At 44.4% G+C, this 13541-nt stretch overlaps 1 protein-coding gene across 1 annotated transcript in view; it reads left to right on the top strand.

The window, feature by feature from the left end:
- The first annotated feature begins 4839 nt into the window (after nucleotides 1-4839).
- Nucleotides 4840-13541, top strand: part of LOC115481170 (protein argonaute-1) — a 48606-nt gene continuing 39904 nt past the window's right edge. Inside the window, exons 1-2 of the mRNA XM_030220220.1 lie at nucleotides 4840-4914; nucleotides 12098-12281. Coding sequence (XP_030076080.1) covers nucleotides 4890-4914; nucleotides 12098-12281 — 209 coding nt within the window. The 5' untranslated portion in view covers nucleotides 4840-4889. The remainder of the gene's footprint in view (nucleotides 4915-12097; nucleotides 12282-13541) is intronic.

The raw sequence follows: 13541 nt of genomic DNA, 5'->3' as shown, positions 1-13541 counted from the left end.
GGGATCATTTATTAAGTAATACACATTTTAATAGCATTAACGTGTTTTATTTACTCTCGGGACATATCAAAAATACAGTGCACCCTGTGGTAGATTGTGTTAGTGTTATCGTGCACTGATTAGTAAATTACCCCCCTCATGTTTTTAGCTGGTGGTCTCCTATGTTGGACAGAAGAAGCATTAAGATGTTTTGCAGTTCACAGTGGGCACTGGTTGCCGGAAAGAGGACTGAAGACAGTAGACACACAGCCTTTCTTTGAGCAGTTGAATCGTATTTTAAAGCTGTCTGAAATGGCAAGAAGCTTAATCCAGTAGAGATCTGCTCTCCAGTCTGGCGCTCTGCTTATGTATTCCTGTTCCAGACGCTGCAGCTCTGCTTTCCTTTTCAGAAAGTTTTGAAGGCAGTGTTTCAGTGCAGTTTGAACATCAAAGGGTGTTTTTTTTGTTGTTGTTGTTTTTTGAGAACGAGAAGATCTTGTGATATCACTTTTTATTCTGTCTTTTTCCTATCTGTATTTCCATAGTAATTGCTATGTTTAGAAGGTCAGATTTCATGGGTGTCAAAAGTAAAAATGCATTTGTTTGTTTTGATGTAACCTTTGTTAGTTCCTATACTGTCGCTAGCTTTGTAATGTTTATAAATGGTGTTTTATTAATTATGGACTGGACACATGTCTAGAGCAATACGAGGTACCCATTTCCTTTTCCCCCTCAACTTCCCCAGCACTTTTCTAAGCTATTTGAAGATGACTTAGCACCCTAATGTTGACAGGATGAGATGCTGATTGTACATTTTTTTTTAATGTGTGTGTTTTCCTTAGCCTGCAGGGACTAGTGTTCATGTAAAAAAACAAACAAAAAAACAAATAAATGCGGCATTGGCATTATTATGAAACCTTTGTTTTTGGGTTTTCTTTTGTTCCATAAAATATCATACCAAGTGACTAATTGAAGAGAGCCTGAAGAATGACTTGGTAGTATTGGGAGGATAAACTGACTGATCCTAGTGGGCACAAGCCTTTGATTTTCCATTGAAACACTTGCAATGTAATGCCCATGATGGGATGGTCTGAAGCTAATCTGTTGATGCTGGAGAGTGGTAATATATATAACAAGACTTCTAAAATCAGCTGACTGTTTTTCAGTCTCTAGTCAGGTGTAGTTTATTATTAAAATTTATAATGGATACCATTGGCCTTTGCTCTGTTGGGTCTGACTGCTCTCAAAGCGCACCTTGCACAGAAGTATGACTACTCTTTGAACCCAGGAAATGGTTAGAGCAGTGCTTGCCTCCAAGAGTTTGCTGAGAAATTCTCAGCCAGTCAGGTTTTTAGAAGATCTTGGAGATGCATGAGAACTCTGCATACATTGGAAATCCACATACTCAGTGTGGACATCTGAAAACCTGGCTTGCTAGGTGTGTCCCAGCAATTGAGTTGAGCATCAGAGCTGTGATCATTGGGATGTGTTTTCGCCCCTCTTTCCCGGTGCCCTCAGACAAATATGGTGAAGAATATTAATCGGACACGGTTAGCGGCATTTTAGAAAGCAGTTGCAGACTGAAATTTGAGGTGTTGAGGTTGGTACGTGTCAAGTTCGCTAATATTTTAGAACAGGATGTGCTGATGTAGAGCTTGTTCTTTGACACAGGAGAAATTACATTGATTCTGTTACATGCAACCAGAGCATCCATTTTAGAACCATAAACATCTTGAAAATATTAATGGGGCCAATATATACTTTTATATGGTGGAACATAAATGTTAGCCATTTTAAAAACAAAAATGTTTTTATCTAAGCTGTCATTTGGATACCCCTGGCCAGTTTCACATTCAGGGGTCAGCAACTACTGGGAGATTAAGGGAGTGACCTCCCCTAATCCCTCACCAGTGGAGCACATTACAAAATGAGGGCCTTACATGTCCTGGGTGGCAGTTGTAAATCCCAACAACGATCTTTCTCAGCCCTGTCCTTGGGACACACCTAGCCAGTCAGGTTTTCAGGATACCCACAATGAATATGCAAGAGATAAGCTTGCATGCATCTCATGTATATTCATTATGGGTATCCTGAAAACTTGACTGGCTAGGTGTGTCCCAAGGACAGGGTTGAAAATCCTCAGTTTAAGAATGCTGCAAAACTAGTGTTTGTTTTCCTTCATATGCCAGTTCTAGTAAAGATGTTATAGTTCAAGGCTTAGGGCAGTGGTTCCCAAACCTGTTCTTGGAGGCACCCCGGCCAGTCAGATTTTCAGGATATCCACAATGAATATTCATGAGAGAGATTTGCATGCACTGCCTCCAATGATTACAATAAATATTCATAAGAGAGATTTGCAGATATCCTGAAAACCTGATTGGCTAGGGTGCCTCCAGGACCAGATTTGGGAACCACTGGCTTAGGGAAACCCCCTCTTAACTGAGGTCTTAGAGCTTCCCTCCCTGCCCCAGATTTTGATGTCAAATCATGATCACTCTTCCCAGAACAAGCCTGTAAATGAATAATTAGGTGTTAATATATTTTAACATACACAAAGTTGCTTTGATTTTTTCAAACACTGTCCTTTAAAAAGGCAATGTGTGTATCTGTCTTAATAAGTAGTCCTAGTACTGCACCTGCTTTTGCATAAAGCAGTATCTGCTCTGAGGCAGATTGCATGTACTATGTGTGTGGATGTACATATATTTTATAGGGTCTCACCAAGTACCAAAGTACAGTCTTCCGAAAGGTGTGTGTGCATGTTCTTGCACCTATATTTGCATATTTTTTATAGGGGCAACAATTTATTTCATTACGTTTCAAAGGGAAAAGCTTGGACTGCTGGATGACTAAGATATAAAAGGAGTGCTCAGAGGGAAAAGGTGATGCAGAAAAACTAAATGGTATGATGGGGAGGGACAGAAAGAAGGAGGGAAAGGATTTTGCCCATGACTTTTTCAGTTGTAGTCTAGGTAAGATACATTCAGGTGCACTAGGGAGAGTTAAGGGACTTGCTCATGAGCACCAAGAGCCTGAGCAATTTGAACTGGCCTTCTCTGGTTTTTGGCCTTTTCTCTACGCCATTTCCTAGTATTTACTGAGAATGTTGGGAGATACATCCACGCTGGAAACACTTTCTTGGTGAGACAATTGCATGCTTTAGCTGTTGTCCAAGTTTCTAGGAGATGTAGCAACAAATCACCACAATCTGGATACTATTCACCCTAGTGCTATGCAATAGCTGACCTGTTAAGTTAGGTTACTACCACTTAATGTGGCCCTGCTGCCAATTTTTTTTTTTTAAGAGAGCCATGAGGTAACATAGTAGATGATGTCAGAAAAAGACCTGCACGGTCCATCCAGTCTGCCCAACAAGATAAACTCATATGTGCTAGTTTTTGTGTATACCTTACCTTAATTTGTACCTGTCTTTTTCAGGGCACAGACCGTATAAGTCTGCCCAGTGCTATCCCCGCCTCCCAACCACCAGGCACAGACCGTATAAGTCTGCCCAGCACTATCCCTGCCTCCCAACTACCGGCTCTGGCACAAACCGTATAAGTCTCACTATCCCTGCCTCCCAACCATAATCTGTGGCAGGCAAAACAGTTGAAACTTCTGGCTTAATAGGAATGAGTCCATATGGACTTAGCTTAGTCACTTGCCTTAACCAATTTATTAGGTTTTTTTTTTTTTTAAATTACATAAGTGCATAAGGGTGAGCTAGTTACTGTAGTGTATTTAGAATGTCAACAAGTATTGTACAATATCCTTTAGAGTCACAGCAGTTGGAAGTCTTTTATAGATTGGAAACAAGCTAAAAGCCAAAACTTGGGGTAGGACAAAATTATCAGTTATCGACTTGTAAAAGGGGTCAGTAGTGGAGTGCCCTATGGCCTTGTTCTTGGACCTGCACTGTTTACCATGGTCATAAGTAAACTGAGTGAATCTCACATATAGCAATTAAAAACATTAAAAGGGCAAGGATGTGTTAGTTTGCAGAAGAATCTTGTGAGCCTACTGAGTGAAATGCTCATGTGCTCTGTCCAGTCTGCTCATCAATGCACTGTACTGTCCTAAACTATGCCCGTAGTTGTCTAAATGGCAGATGACATTTAATGTGGGTAAATGCAAACTAATCAGATTTGTGGGGGAGGGGAGTGGAATAATTGCAGGAAAAATGAAATGGTGGGGTCTGAGCTAGGATTCACTAAAAGAGCAACATCTTGGAGTCATTATTGGATAATATATCCCAATTTTCAGTCTATTGACTGTGGTTCTTTAAAAAATGTTATTCATAGATTGAAGTACAACAAAACTATGAATTTCATGCCTCTATCTACGTCGCTGCTATACCCCCCATCTTCCGTTCCAGTAGCTCTATTTCAAACGAGTATGTGAAAGAAAAGGAATGAAAAAAAGAAAGGGGTTAGAACACCTTCCTTGGGAAGAAAGACCAAGGAACTACAGTTCTTAGTCGAGGAAACAAGTGAGAACTAAGATAAGCACGCTTTATAACGGAATGATTGGGGTGGAAGGGCTAGAAAGGGACTGGTTGTTTAGCCTTTCCAAATTGTACAAATCATAGGCATGTTTTTACATTCCCCCCCCCCGTGCAGACTTAAAACAGTGGAAGTTTGTTGGAGGATGTCATCACGGTTTCTTGCGTGCGGTCTTGGAAAAAAAAGAGCCAGAAGCTGCAACAGCGCCATCGTGCCACAGGGGGCGCTGTGGCTGGAGGCCTGAACGGCGTCGGCTAAGACCGCTGCTCTTCGCGCTCCGGACAGCTCTCGCCCCCCTCTCTAGCTTCTGATTGGCTGAGATGGGCGGCTGCGCGGAGCTCTGCGCCGAATCCAGGGAGGGAAGCCCGCCGGCAGTACGAGCGCTCTCCGCCGCGCCGTGTCTATGGGATGGAAGCGGGAGCCTCCGCAGCAGGTGTGTGTCGGAGGGGGAGGGGGGAGAACGGGGGCTCCGAGGAGTCTGTACAGGGAGGGAGGGAGGGAGGGGAGGGGGGGCTGAAGGTGTTGGGCGCAATGGGAAGGAGGAAGAGTGCACACTGCAAACACTTTTCAGTGCAATGGGGAAAGGGGAGGAGGAGGAGGAGTGCAAGTACTCTGAGGAGTATTTGGGGGGGGGGGGGAGGGAATGTAAGCTGCAAGCATTCTTCAAGAGTGCTGGGGAGGATGGCTGCAGCAGATGTTGGGTATGGGGGGGGGGGGGGGGGGGAGTGCAGACCGCAAGCACTAGGGGTGTGGCTACAGGTGTTGGGCTAGAGTGGGTGTGGAAGTGTACAGGCTGCAAGCACGCCAGGAGTCTGTAGAGAGGGAGGGGGTGTGGCTGCAGATGTTGGGCATAATGGAGAAGGAGGTGGTGGAGAGGAATGCAGGCTCTCTGAGGAGTCTGTAGGGGGCAGGGCTGCTGGTGTTGGGCACAGTGGGGAAGGAGGTGGTGGGAAGGAATGCAGGCTGCAACCACTCTGAGGAGTTTGGGGTGGGGTGTTGCAGATGCTGGGTGCAATGGAGGGGGAGGAGTGCAGGCTGCAAGCACTCCATAGTTTGTAGAGGAAGGGGGGGGGGGGTGCTTCAGAAGTGGGGAAGAGTGCAGGCTGCAAGCACTAGGGGTGTGGCTATAGGTGTTGGGCTAGAGTGGGAAGTGGGTGTGAAGGAGTACAGGCTTCAAGCACGCCAGGAGTCTGTAGAGAGGGAGGGGGTGTGGCTGCAGATGTTGGGCATAATGGAGAAGGAGGTGGTGGAGAGGAATGCAGGCTCTCTGAGGAGTCTGTAGGGGGCAGGGCTGCTGGTGTTGGGCACAGTGGGGAAAGAGGTGGTGGGAAGGAATGCAGGCTGCAACCACTCTGAGGAGTTTGGGGTGGGGTGTTGCAGATGCTGGGTGCAATGGAGGGGGAGGTGTGCAGGCTCCAAGCACTCCATAGTTTGTAGAGGAAGGGGGGGGGGGGTGCTTCAGAAGTGGGGAAGAGTGCAGGCTGCAAGCACTAGGGGTGTGGCTATAGGTGTTGGGCTAGAGTGGGAAGTGGGTGTGAAGGAGTACAGGCTTCAAGCACGCCAGGAGTCTGTAGAGAGGGAGGGGGTGTGGCTGCAGGTGTTGGGCACAGTGGGGAAGGAGGTGGTGGGAAGGAATGCAGGCTGCAACCACTCTGAGGAGTTTGGGGTGGGGTGTTGCAGATGCTGGGTGCAATGGAGGGGGAGGAGTGCAGGCTGCAAGCACTCCATAGTTTGTAGAGGAGGGGGGGTGCTGCAGAAGTGGGGAAGAGTGCAGGCTGCAAGCACTAGGGGTGTGGCTACAGGTGTTGGGCTAGAGTGGGTGTGGAAGTGTACAGGCTTCAAGCACGCCAGGAGTCTGTAGAGAGGGAGGGGGTGTGGCTGCAGATGTTGGGCATAATGGAGAAGGAGGTGGTGGGAAGGAATGCAGGCTGCAACCACTCTGAGGAGTTTGGGGTGGGGTGTTGCAGATGCTGGGTGCAATGGAGGGGGAGGCGTGCAGGCTCCAAGCACTCCATAGTTTGTAGAGGAAGGGGGGGGGTGCTTCAGAAGTGGGGAAGAGTGCAGGCTGCAAGCACTAGGGGTGTGGCTATAGGTGTTGGGCTAGAGTGGGAAGTGGGTGTGAAGGAGTACAGGCTTCAAGCACGCCAGGAGTCTGTAGAGAGGGAGGGGGTGTGGCTGCAGGTGTTGGGCACAGTGGGGAAGGAGGTGGTGGGAAGGAATGCAGGCTGCAACCACTCTGAGGAGTTTGGGGTGGGGTGTTGCAGATGCTGGGTGCAATGGAGGGGGAGGAGTGCAGGCTGCAAGCACTCCATAGTTTGTAGAGGAGGAGGGGGTGCTGCAGAAGTGGGGAGGAATACAGGCTGCAAGCACTCCAATGAATCTGTGGGGTGTTGGGCATAGTGGGGAAGGAGGGGTGGGGAGGAGTGTAGGCTGCAAACACTCCAAGGAGTCTGTAGGGAGGGGGTGCTGTAGGTGTTGGGCACAGAGAGGAGGAGTGCAGGCTGCAAGCACTGAGGAGTCTGTAGAGGGAGGAAGGGGGCTGCAGGTGTTGGGTACAGGTGAGGAGGAGTACTGGCTGCAGACACTCTGAGGAGTGTGGGGGGGGGGGGGGCTGCATGTGTTGAGCACAGTGGAATGCAGGTTGCAGGTGGTGGGTGCATTGAGGAAGGAGGGGTGTGGGTTACAAGTGCTGAGAGGAGGGAGCTCTGAGGAGTCTGCAGGAGGAGGGGGTGTAGTTCAGAGGGGCCTGTACATAGCAGGGGGTGAGGTGAGAGGAAATGAGAGGAAAAGGGGATGCACATGAGGTGAAAGTGGGTGGAAAGGAGACCTGGGCTCTCTGACTGCTCCTGCAGTTCAGTTTCCTTAAGTGCCAGTGGGAAAAGCAGATGAAACCAAGAAGATGTGATTGGCAGAAAATAGTTTTCAAATTCTTTGCATGTTTACCTCTCTGTATTAATGATCGACCAGAATGCCAAAACCTCCTATTATTCTGAGTTTCTTTCTTTTTTTGCGATTAAACCACTTTTATATAACTGCTCTATTGGTGGTAAAATATTAAGTAAGGGCTTGTTTAGAATTGGTGTGTTAAAGTCTATAAAATCTGCTCATTAATTTTATCCCTAATAGGAAATGTTAGTCATTTTTTTGTTTTACCATTCTCGTAGACATATTGAAGTTATCGAAGCTTTGATTTGTCCTACAAGTTACTGTGGTTTTCTCTTCAAAACTGCAAGAATGTTTTTCTTTAAAATGATGATAGTTTTGCCCTAGACAAATAGGGGTGTAGATGTTTTTGCTGTTTTCTTGGCTAGGTGAACTGCTTTGATTAGTATGTTAAAAAGTGTTTTAAGTTTAACCGAATGCCAAAGATTCTTATACTGAGTTGCTGTGAGATGTGAAGACCCAGGGGTCTTTTCTTGGAGGTATGGTTAGAATTTGGGAAGACCCTTCATGGTGCTTCTGCTGATCAGTTTATGGAGATCTTTTCTTTATATTTTATGTCTAACATGCCCATTGATAGCTAGGCTGTATGTTCTAGCCAAAGTTATTGGTTTGCTTGTCTTGTTTTGAAACTTTGGTGCTCCTAAATCATGTGATATAAGCTGTATTTCCTACTGGCGCTGTTTTGGGCTGACTTCCTATTGCTAGTCTTTGTTGTATATAGCAGCATTTCTAGTGATATTTTGTGATGAACTTTTCATAATTGAGAAATCAGCGGATTTGGATTTTTAGATTTATTACGTTTTTCCAAATTTAAACTCAAGGTAGGTTACAGTCCGATGCATACATTATTTTTCTATCCAAGTTACTTGTACATTATTGAAAATATGTTTCCTGAAAATTTGGCTGTATAGGATAAATGGTGAGTTCAGACCTTGAAATAAGATGTGCTTGTCCTAACACCTTCCATGGGTGGGCTTTCTGTGGTCTTTGAAGTTAGTTGTAGCCCCCTTCTTGCTGGTACACCACAAATGCTGGAAAGTGTCTAGAAAAGTGGAGTGATAAAACTTCCTATTTGGCTTTGCTCAAAAACACATTAAGAGAAACAGCCTGATTATCCTTTCGCTTGATTGACAAATTTGTTTAGGAGCAGTTTCCATAGATCCTGGTAGTTGGAGCTGATAACCTACTATATATAAACATTATGCTATAGAGCAGAATATTGAAAACATTGGAATGTGACGGAAAGGCACACCAGAAAAATCATTTTAAAACTTTTTGCTATATATGAAAAATAAGTTGATTTGGATTTGCTCTGATGAAATTGATTATAAGAATGTGGCAGACTGCCCTGATCATTACTTTTCTTACAGGAGCTTGGTCAGCTGGCCAAACAGAGTATTGAATTCAAGGACTTGAATGTAACTAATAAACTCAAAAATGACTAAAGTTCAATGCTGAAAAATAAACGCACATTTATTGAACCCTCTTTTGGAGCTAAGTTGTTATAAAATTTGTTTACATGAAATCTTAGAACCCCCCCCCCCCCCCCATGAATAGACAGGCTGGCATGTCACGCACAACTGCATTTCAGTTCCAATGAGAAAAGCAAGTCTGGGGTTTACAGTTACAGTTTATTAAAAATTTGATATACTGCTTATTATATTGAGCAGTTTACTACTACTTAACATTTCTAGAGCGCTACTAGGGTTACGCAGTGCTGTACAATTTAACAAAGAGAGACAGTCCCTGCTCAAAGAGCTTACAATCTAATAGCGTTTACAATAAAGTTTACAATAAAAAAAAATATTTAAATGGAGGAAAACCTAAAAAGTTACAAAACATAAGAGAAGGAAAAAAAAGAAAATGATACTAAAACAATAAAACTGGGAGTTGAACAAAGAAATACTTTAAGACCCTTCTTAAACCTCATTGATTGTGTGTAGTAGGCATTTTCCTACATCACAGTGATCACAATTAAGCTTGTACCAGATATAATAAAGGCTGAAGTGATTACCCGAGGTAGGCGAAGCAAGATTTGAACCCTGGTTTCCCAGGTTCTCAATGTGCTTCTGTAACCACCAGGGCTATTCCTCCTCTACTATGTCTGACTTTGGTGATTATGTGTCTCTGTGGGACGTGACTTTGTTTCAAGAACTATTCAATTGCCTGTCTTATTTGTAGAACAGCAACAGGGGATTATTTCATCTTGAAGCACTGGTAACAAAGTTAACATCTGAAGTTCTTTGTGACTTTTTCTATTTGCAGGCTGAAATCATAGAAAAAGAGGGAAAAATGTAAAAAAATAAACAATCAAAGATGGAGCCTTCTGTTCCACAATTCTCCCAAATTGAAAACTTGATTAATGGGTGAGGGTAGCTCTTGGTCTGCTTCTCAGTTTGAATTTAAAGAACAGGGCTTACCTGTTTTGTGTACACAATGAAAGGTCTTTTTATCGCCGTGTTTCATTCCTTCTTGTATTAACCCTTGAAGCACATGGCTGTTTGTAGGTTCTGGCACTGTTTATTGGGTGAATATAAGAATTATCCAGTCAGGACTGTCTTTCATGAGCAACAGCATTATCTTTGGTAAAATATGCCTTTTACTACAGGAAACATGGTCAGGTTTCACCATTTTTAATATTTGACAGAAGTGGTCAGTTGCAATGACTGTCTGTGGTCACTGCCACCCAATAATGCATTTCTTATCACGACTAATCATGTTGGCCCACCTCTTCAATGTTGCTTTCGGCACCTAACCATTATACCTCCATTCATGAAATCTAGACTGCCCCTATTTGACTGACTGTACATTTGTCCTTTAGATTGTAAGCTCCTTTGAGCAGGGACTGTCCTTCTATGTTAAATTGTACAGCGCTGCGTAACCCTAGTAGCGCTTTAGAAATGTCAAGTAGTAGTAGTAGTCTGTGCTAGGTTGTGACAAAGCTAATGCAGGCTTAGATTTCTGAAAATGACTCGTATTTGGCTATGGGGTTCCCCCCCCCCCCCCCCCCCCCCCCCAGCATGCTTTTCCTATTTCTGCTCTTTTGTACCCTTTTTTTGGGCAGTTGACTCTTATTTTATTGGAGCAGTAACCCAAAGATCCTGTTGTAGTACAGAAGCTTTCCAGATCACCTAGGGTCCCCCTTTGCATGTCTGTCTTCTGCTAGACTGTGTGGAGGGGGGGTTCATTTCACTTGTGTCTTAATATGCCCCAGGCAGGACAGCTTTTCTTTGTGAAAAAGTCTGTGCTTTCCTGCACTGGCCTGCTGAATTTATAATGGCAGCTGGATTTTACACTGCTCACTGAATACATTGTGCTCCATCAAACCATGGGCCTCTCCAGCCCTTCTGCCCAGCTGGTCACATTTACATGACAAAGTGGGAGTTTATGGAGCTTTACCATGGAGAGCAGAGGTATGTGGGTCCCTCTGTTTCCAGGCAGTGAAAAATTCCCTTTTGTCCCTGCCTTCTTGCACCCTCACTGACACCAAACTTCCAATGTCATGTTAAGGACAGACATGTGGCAGTGTCTGGCATCAGCCAGAACTGTGGTTCAGATCCTCTTTCCGAGCAAATGGTTTTGACCTCTTAAAAAAAGAAAGAGAGAGTGGCCTTCTGTCCACCTTCTCTATTGAATCTCTCTAGGCTGTGACCCCTATTTTACAATCAAGAAAAGCCAGTGAGGTGCTGAAGCTTTAGAGGTCATATAGGTTTCCACAGCTTTTGAGATCTCTGAAGCTCATGGCCTGCAACACCTTTTTGTATTGATTCTTTTCAAAGGTGCCATGGTCTACAAAGATTACAGTTCTGAAGACCAGGATGGCTATCGGAACCATAATTTCCTTGTAGTGAGACTTTCCTGTGTACTCAGGTCTTGCATAATTTATAACCTATCGATAACTGTAACGAGCTTCACCTTAGTGTAATGTTTAATGATTAAGGATATTGCTGAATTTCTGAAATATATTCCGGGTGTCTGTGTAGAATAAGTTAGATGAAGTTTTTTTGCTTTGAATACAATTATTTGGATCAACTTCACTGCTTACATTAGTACTTATCACCTATGCCATATTTTCTCTGGTAATATTCAGGCATGGGCTCCTGTTACAGCAAAGCCTGAATGAATTTTCACAAGTGCCCACAGAATCGGCTTCCTACGTGAAGTGGTTGCTTGTAAACTCCTTGTGTGTGTGAGAAACAAGCTGTAAGGTGACTATTAAAACAAGGAACCTCTTAGGGCAATGCAGGTTGAACGAACCTCTGGACGATGTTTCCATTTAAAAGAAAGATGGACGGGATGCTGCTTCTGGGTTTTGTAATTAGTTTTTTTTTTTCCCTTTGGTTCTGTCAGTATGTGCTATGCGATGCATGATGTAAGATCCACATGGCATGCAGTGCTGCATGAGAGATGCAGAGATTCAGCTGTTTGCGAGGGTAGGGAGACTGTATAATTGGAGCCGAGAACACACTTCTCATTCTGTTTGCGCTTTGTGGCTTTAGGCGTAACATTCACAGTATTTATTTATTTTTTTGTTCTCTTTTCACGTGTTAAGGTAATATTAGGAAAGGGTGAGAATCTGAGTCTGAGGAGTGCGGAGGAGGACTTTGGCAGCAGAGTAAATCTGTGCGTTTGTTGATCTTCCTGACATTTGCTTGTTCTCTCTCCTGCCCCAGCCACCAGCACTTTCCTGCCACCCCTGCAGCAGGTTTTCCAGGCCCCGCGTCGGCCCGGGATAGGAACGGTTGGAAAGCCCATCAAGCTCCTTGCAAACTACTTTGAAGTAGACATTCCCAAAGTTGATGTGTACCATTATGAAGTGGACATCAAGCCAGACAAGTGTCCACGAAGGGTCAACAGGTAAGGTGAGAATTTGGTTTGTGTATATTTGTAAAAACTGAATAGGGTGAGGCAAGAAAAACCAGTAACCCCCCCCCCCCAACAGTTTTTTTTACAGTTTTCTCAGCAACCGCTTTGAATTTCAATGAGAATTTTTTTGTACTTAGGCATCGTACTTATGTGTTACTATTAAACAGTATTTAATTATTTTAAGCTGTGTTGATACATTTTAGCATATACATAGTAACATAGTAGATGACGGCAGAAAAAGACCTGCACGGTCCATCCAGTCTGCCCAAGAAATGTGCCACTTTTTTGTGTATACCTTACCTTGATTTGTACTTGTCTTTTTCAGGGCACAGACCGTACAAGTCTGCCCAGCACTATCCCCGCCTCCCACCATTGGCTCTGGCACAGACCGTATAAGTCTGCCCGGCACTATCCCTGCCTCCCAACCACCAGCTCCACGGCTCTGTTATCCAATCTCTGCTAAGCTCCTGAGGATCCATTTCTTCTGAACAGGATTCCTTTATGTTTATCCCACGCATGTTTGAATTCCGTTACCGTTTTCCTCTCCACCACCTCCCGCGGGAGGGCATTCCAAGTATCCACCACTCTCTCCGTGAAGAAATACTTCCTGACATTTTTCTTGAGTCTGCCCCCCTTCAATCTCATTTCATGTCCTCTCGTTCTACCGCCTTCGTATCTCCGGAAAAGGTTCGTTTGCGGATTAATACCTTTCAAGTATTTGACCGTCTGTATCATATCACCCCTGTTTCTCCTTTTCTCCAGGGTATACATGTTCAGGTCAGCAAGTCTCTCATATGTCTTGTAATGCAAATCCCATACCATTCTTGTAGCTTTTCTTTGCACCGCTTCGATTCTTTTTACATCCTTAGCAAGATACGGTCTCCAAAACTGAACACAATACTCCAGATGGGGCCTCACCAATGACTTATACAGGGGCATCAACACCCCCTTTCTTCTGCTGGTCATACCTCTCTCTATACAGCCTAGCAATCTTCTAGCTACGGCCACCGCCTTGTCACACTGTTTCGTCGCCTTCAAATCCTCAGATACTATCACCCCAAGATCCCTCTCCCCGTCCGTATCTATCAGACTCTCGCCGCCTAACACATACCTACCTAGTGATTTTTGCACGTTAAAAATATTCAAGCTAAAACACAGTAAATAGTGTCATTCAAATCAATTCATGTATACCGCTAATATCCCCATTCCAGGGATCAGTGCAGTCTACATTCTAGGTGAGGCAAAATCAGG

The sequence above is a fragment of the Microcaecilia unicolor genome, chromosome 11, assembly GCF_901765095.1.
Source record: "Microcaecilia unicolor chromosome 11, aMicUni1.1, whole genome shotgun sequence".
NCBI classification, from domain to species: domain Eukaryota; kingdom Metazoa; phylum Chordata; class Amphibia; order Gymnophiona; family Siphonopidae; genus Microcaecilia; species Microcaecilia unicolor.
Note: the sequence above shows the minus strand (reverse complement) of the source record. Positions and strands in the feature narration are given on the sequence as shown.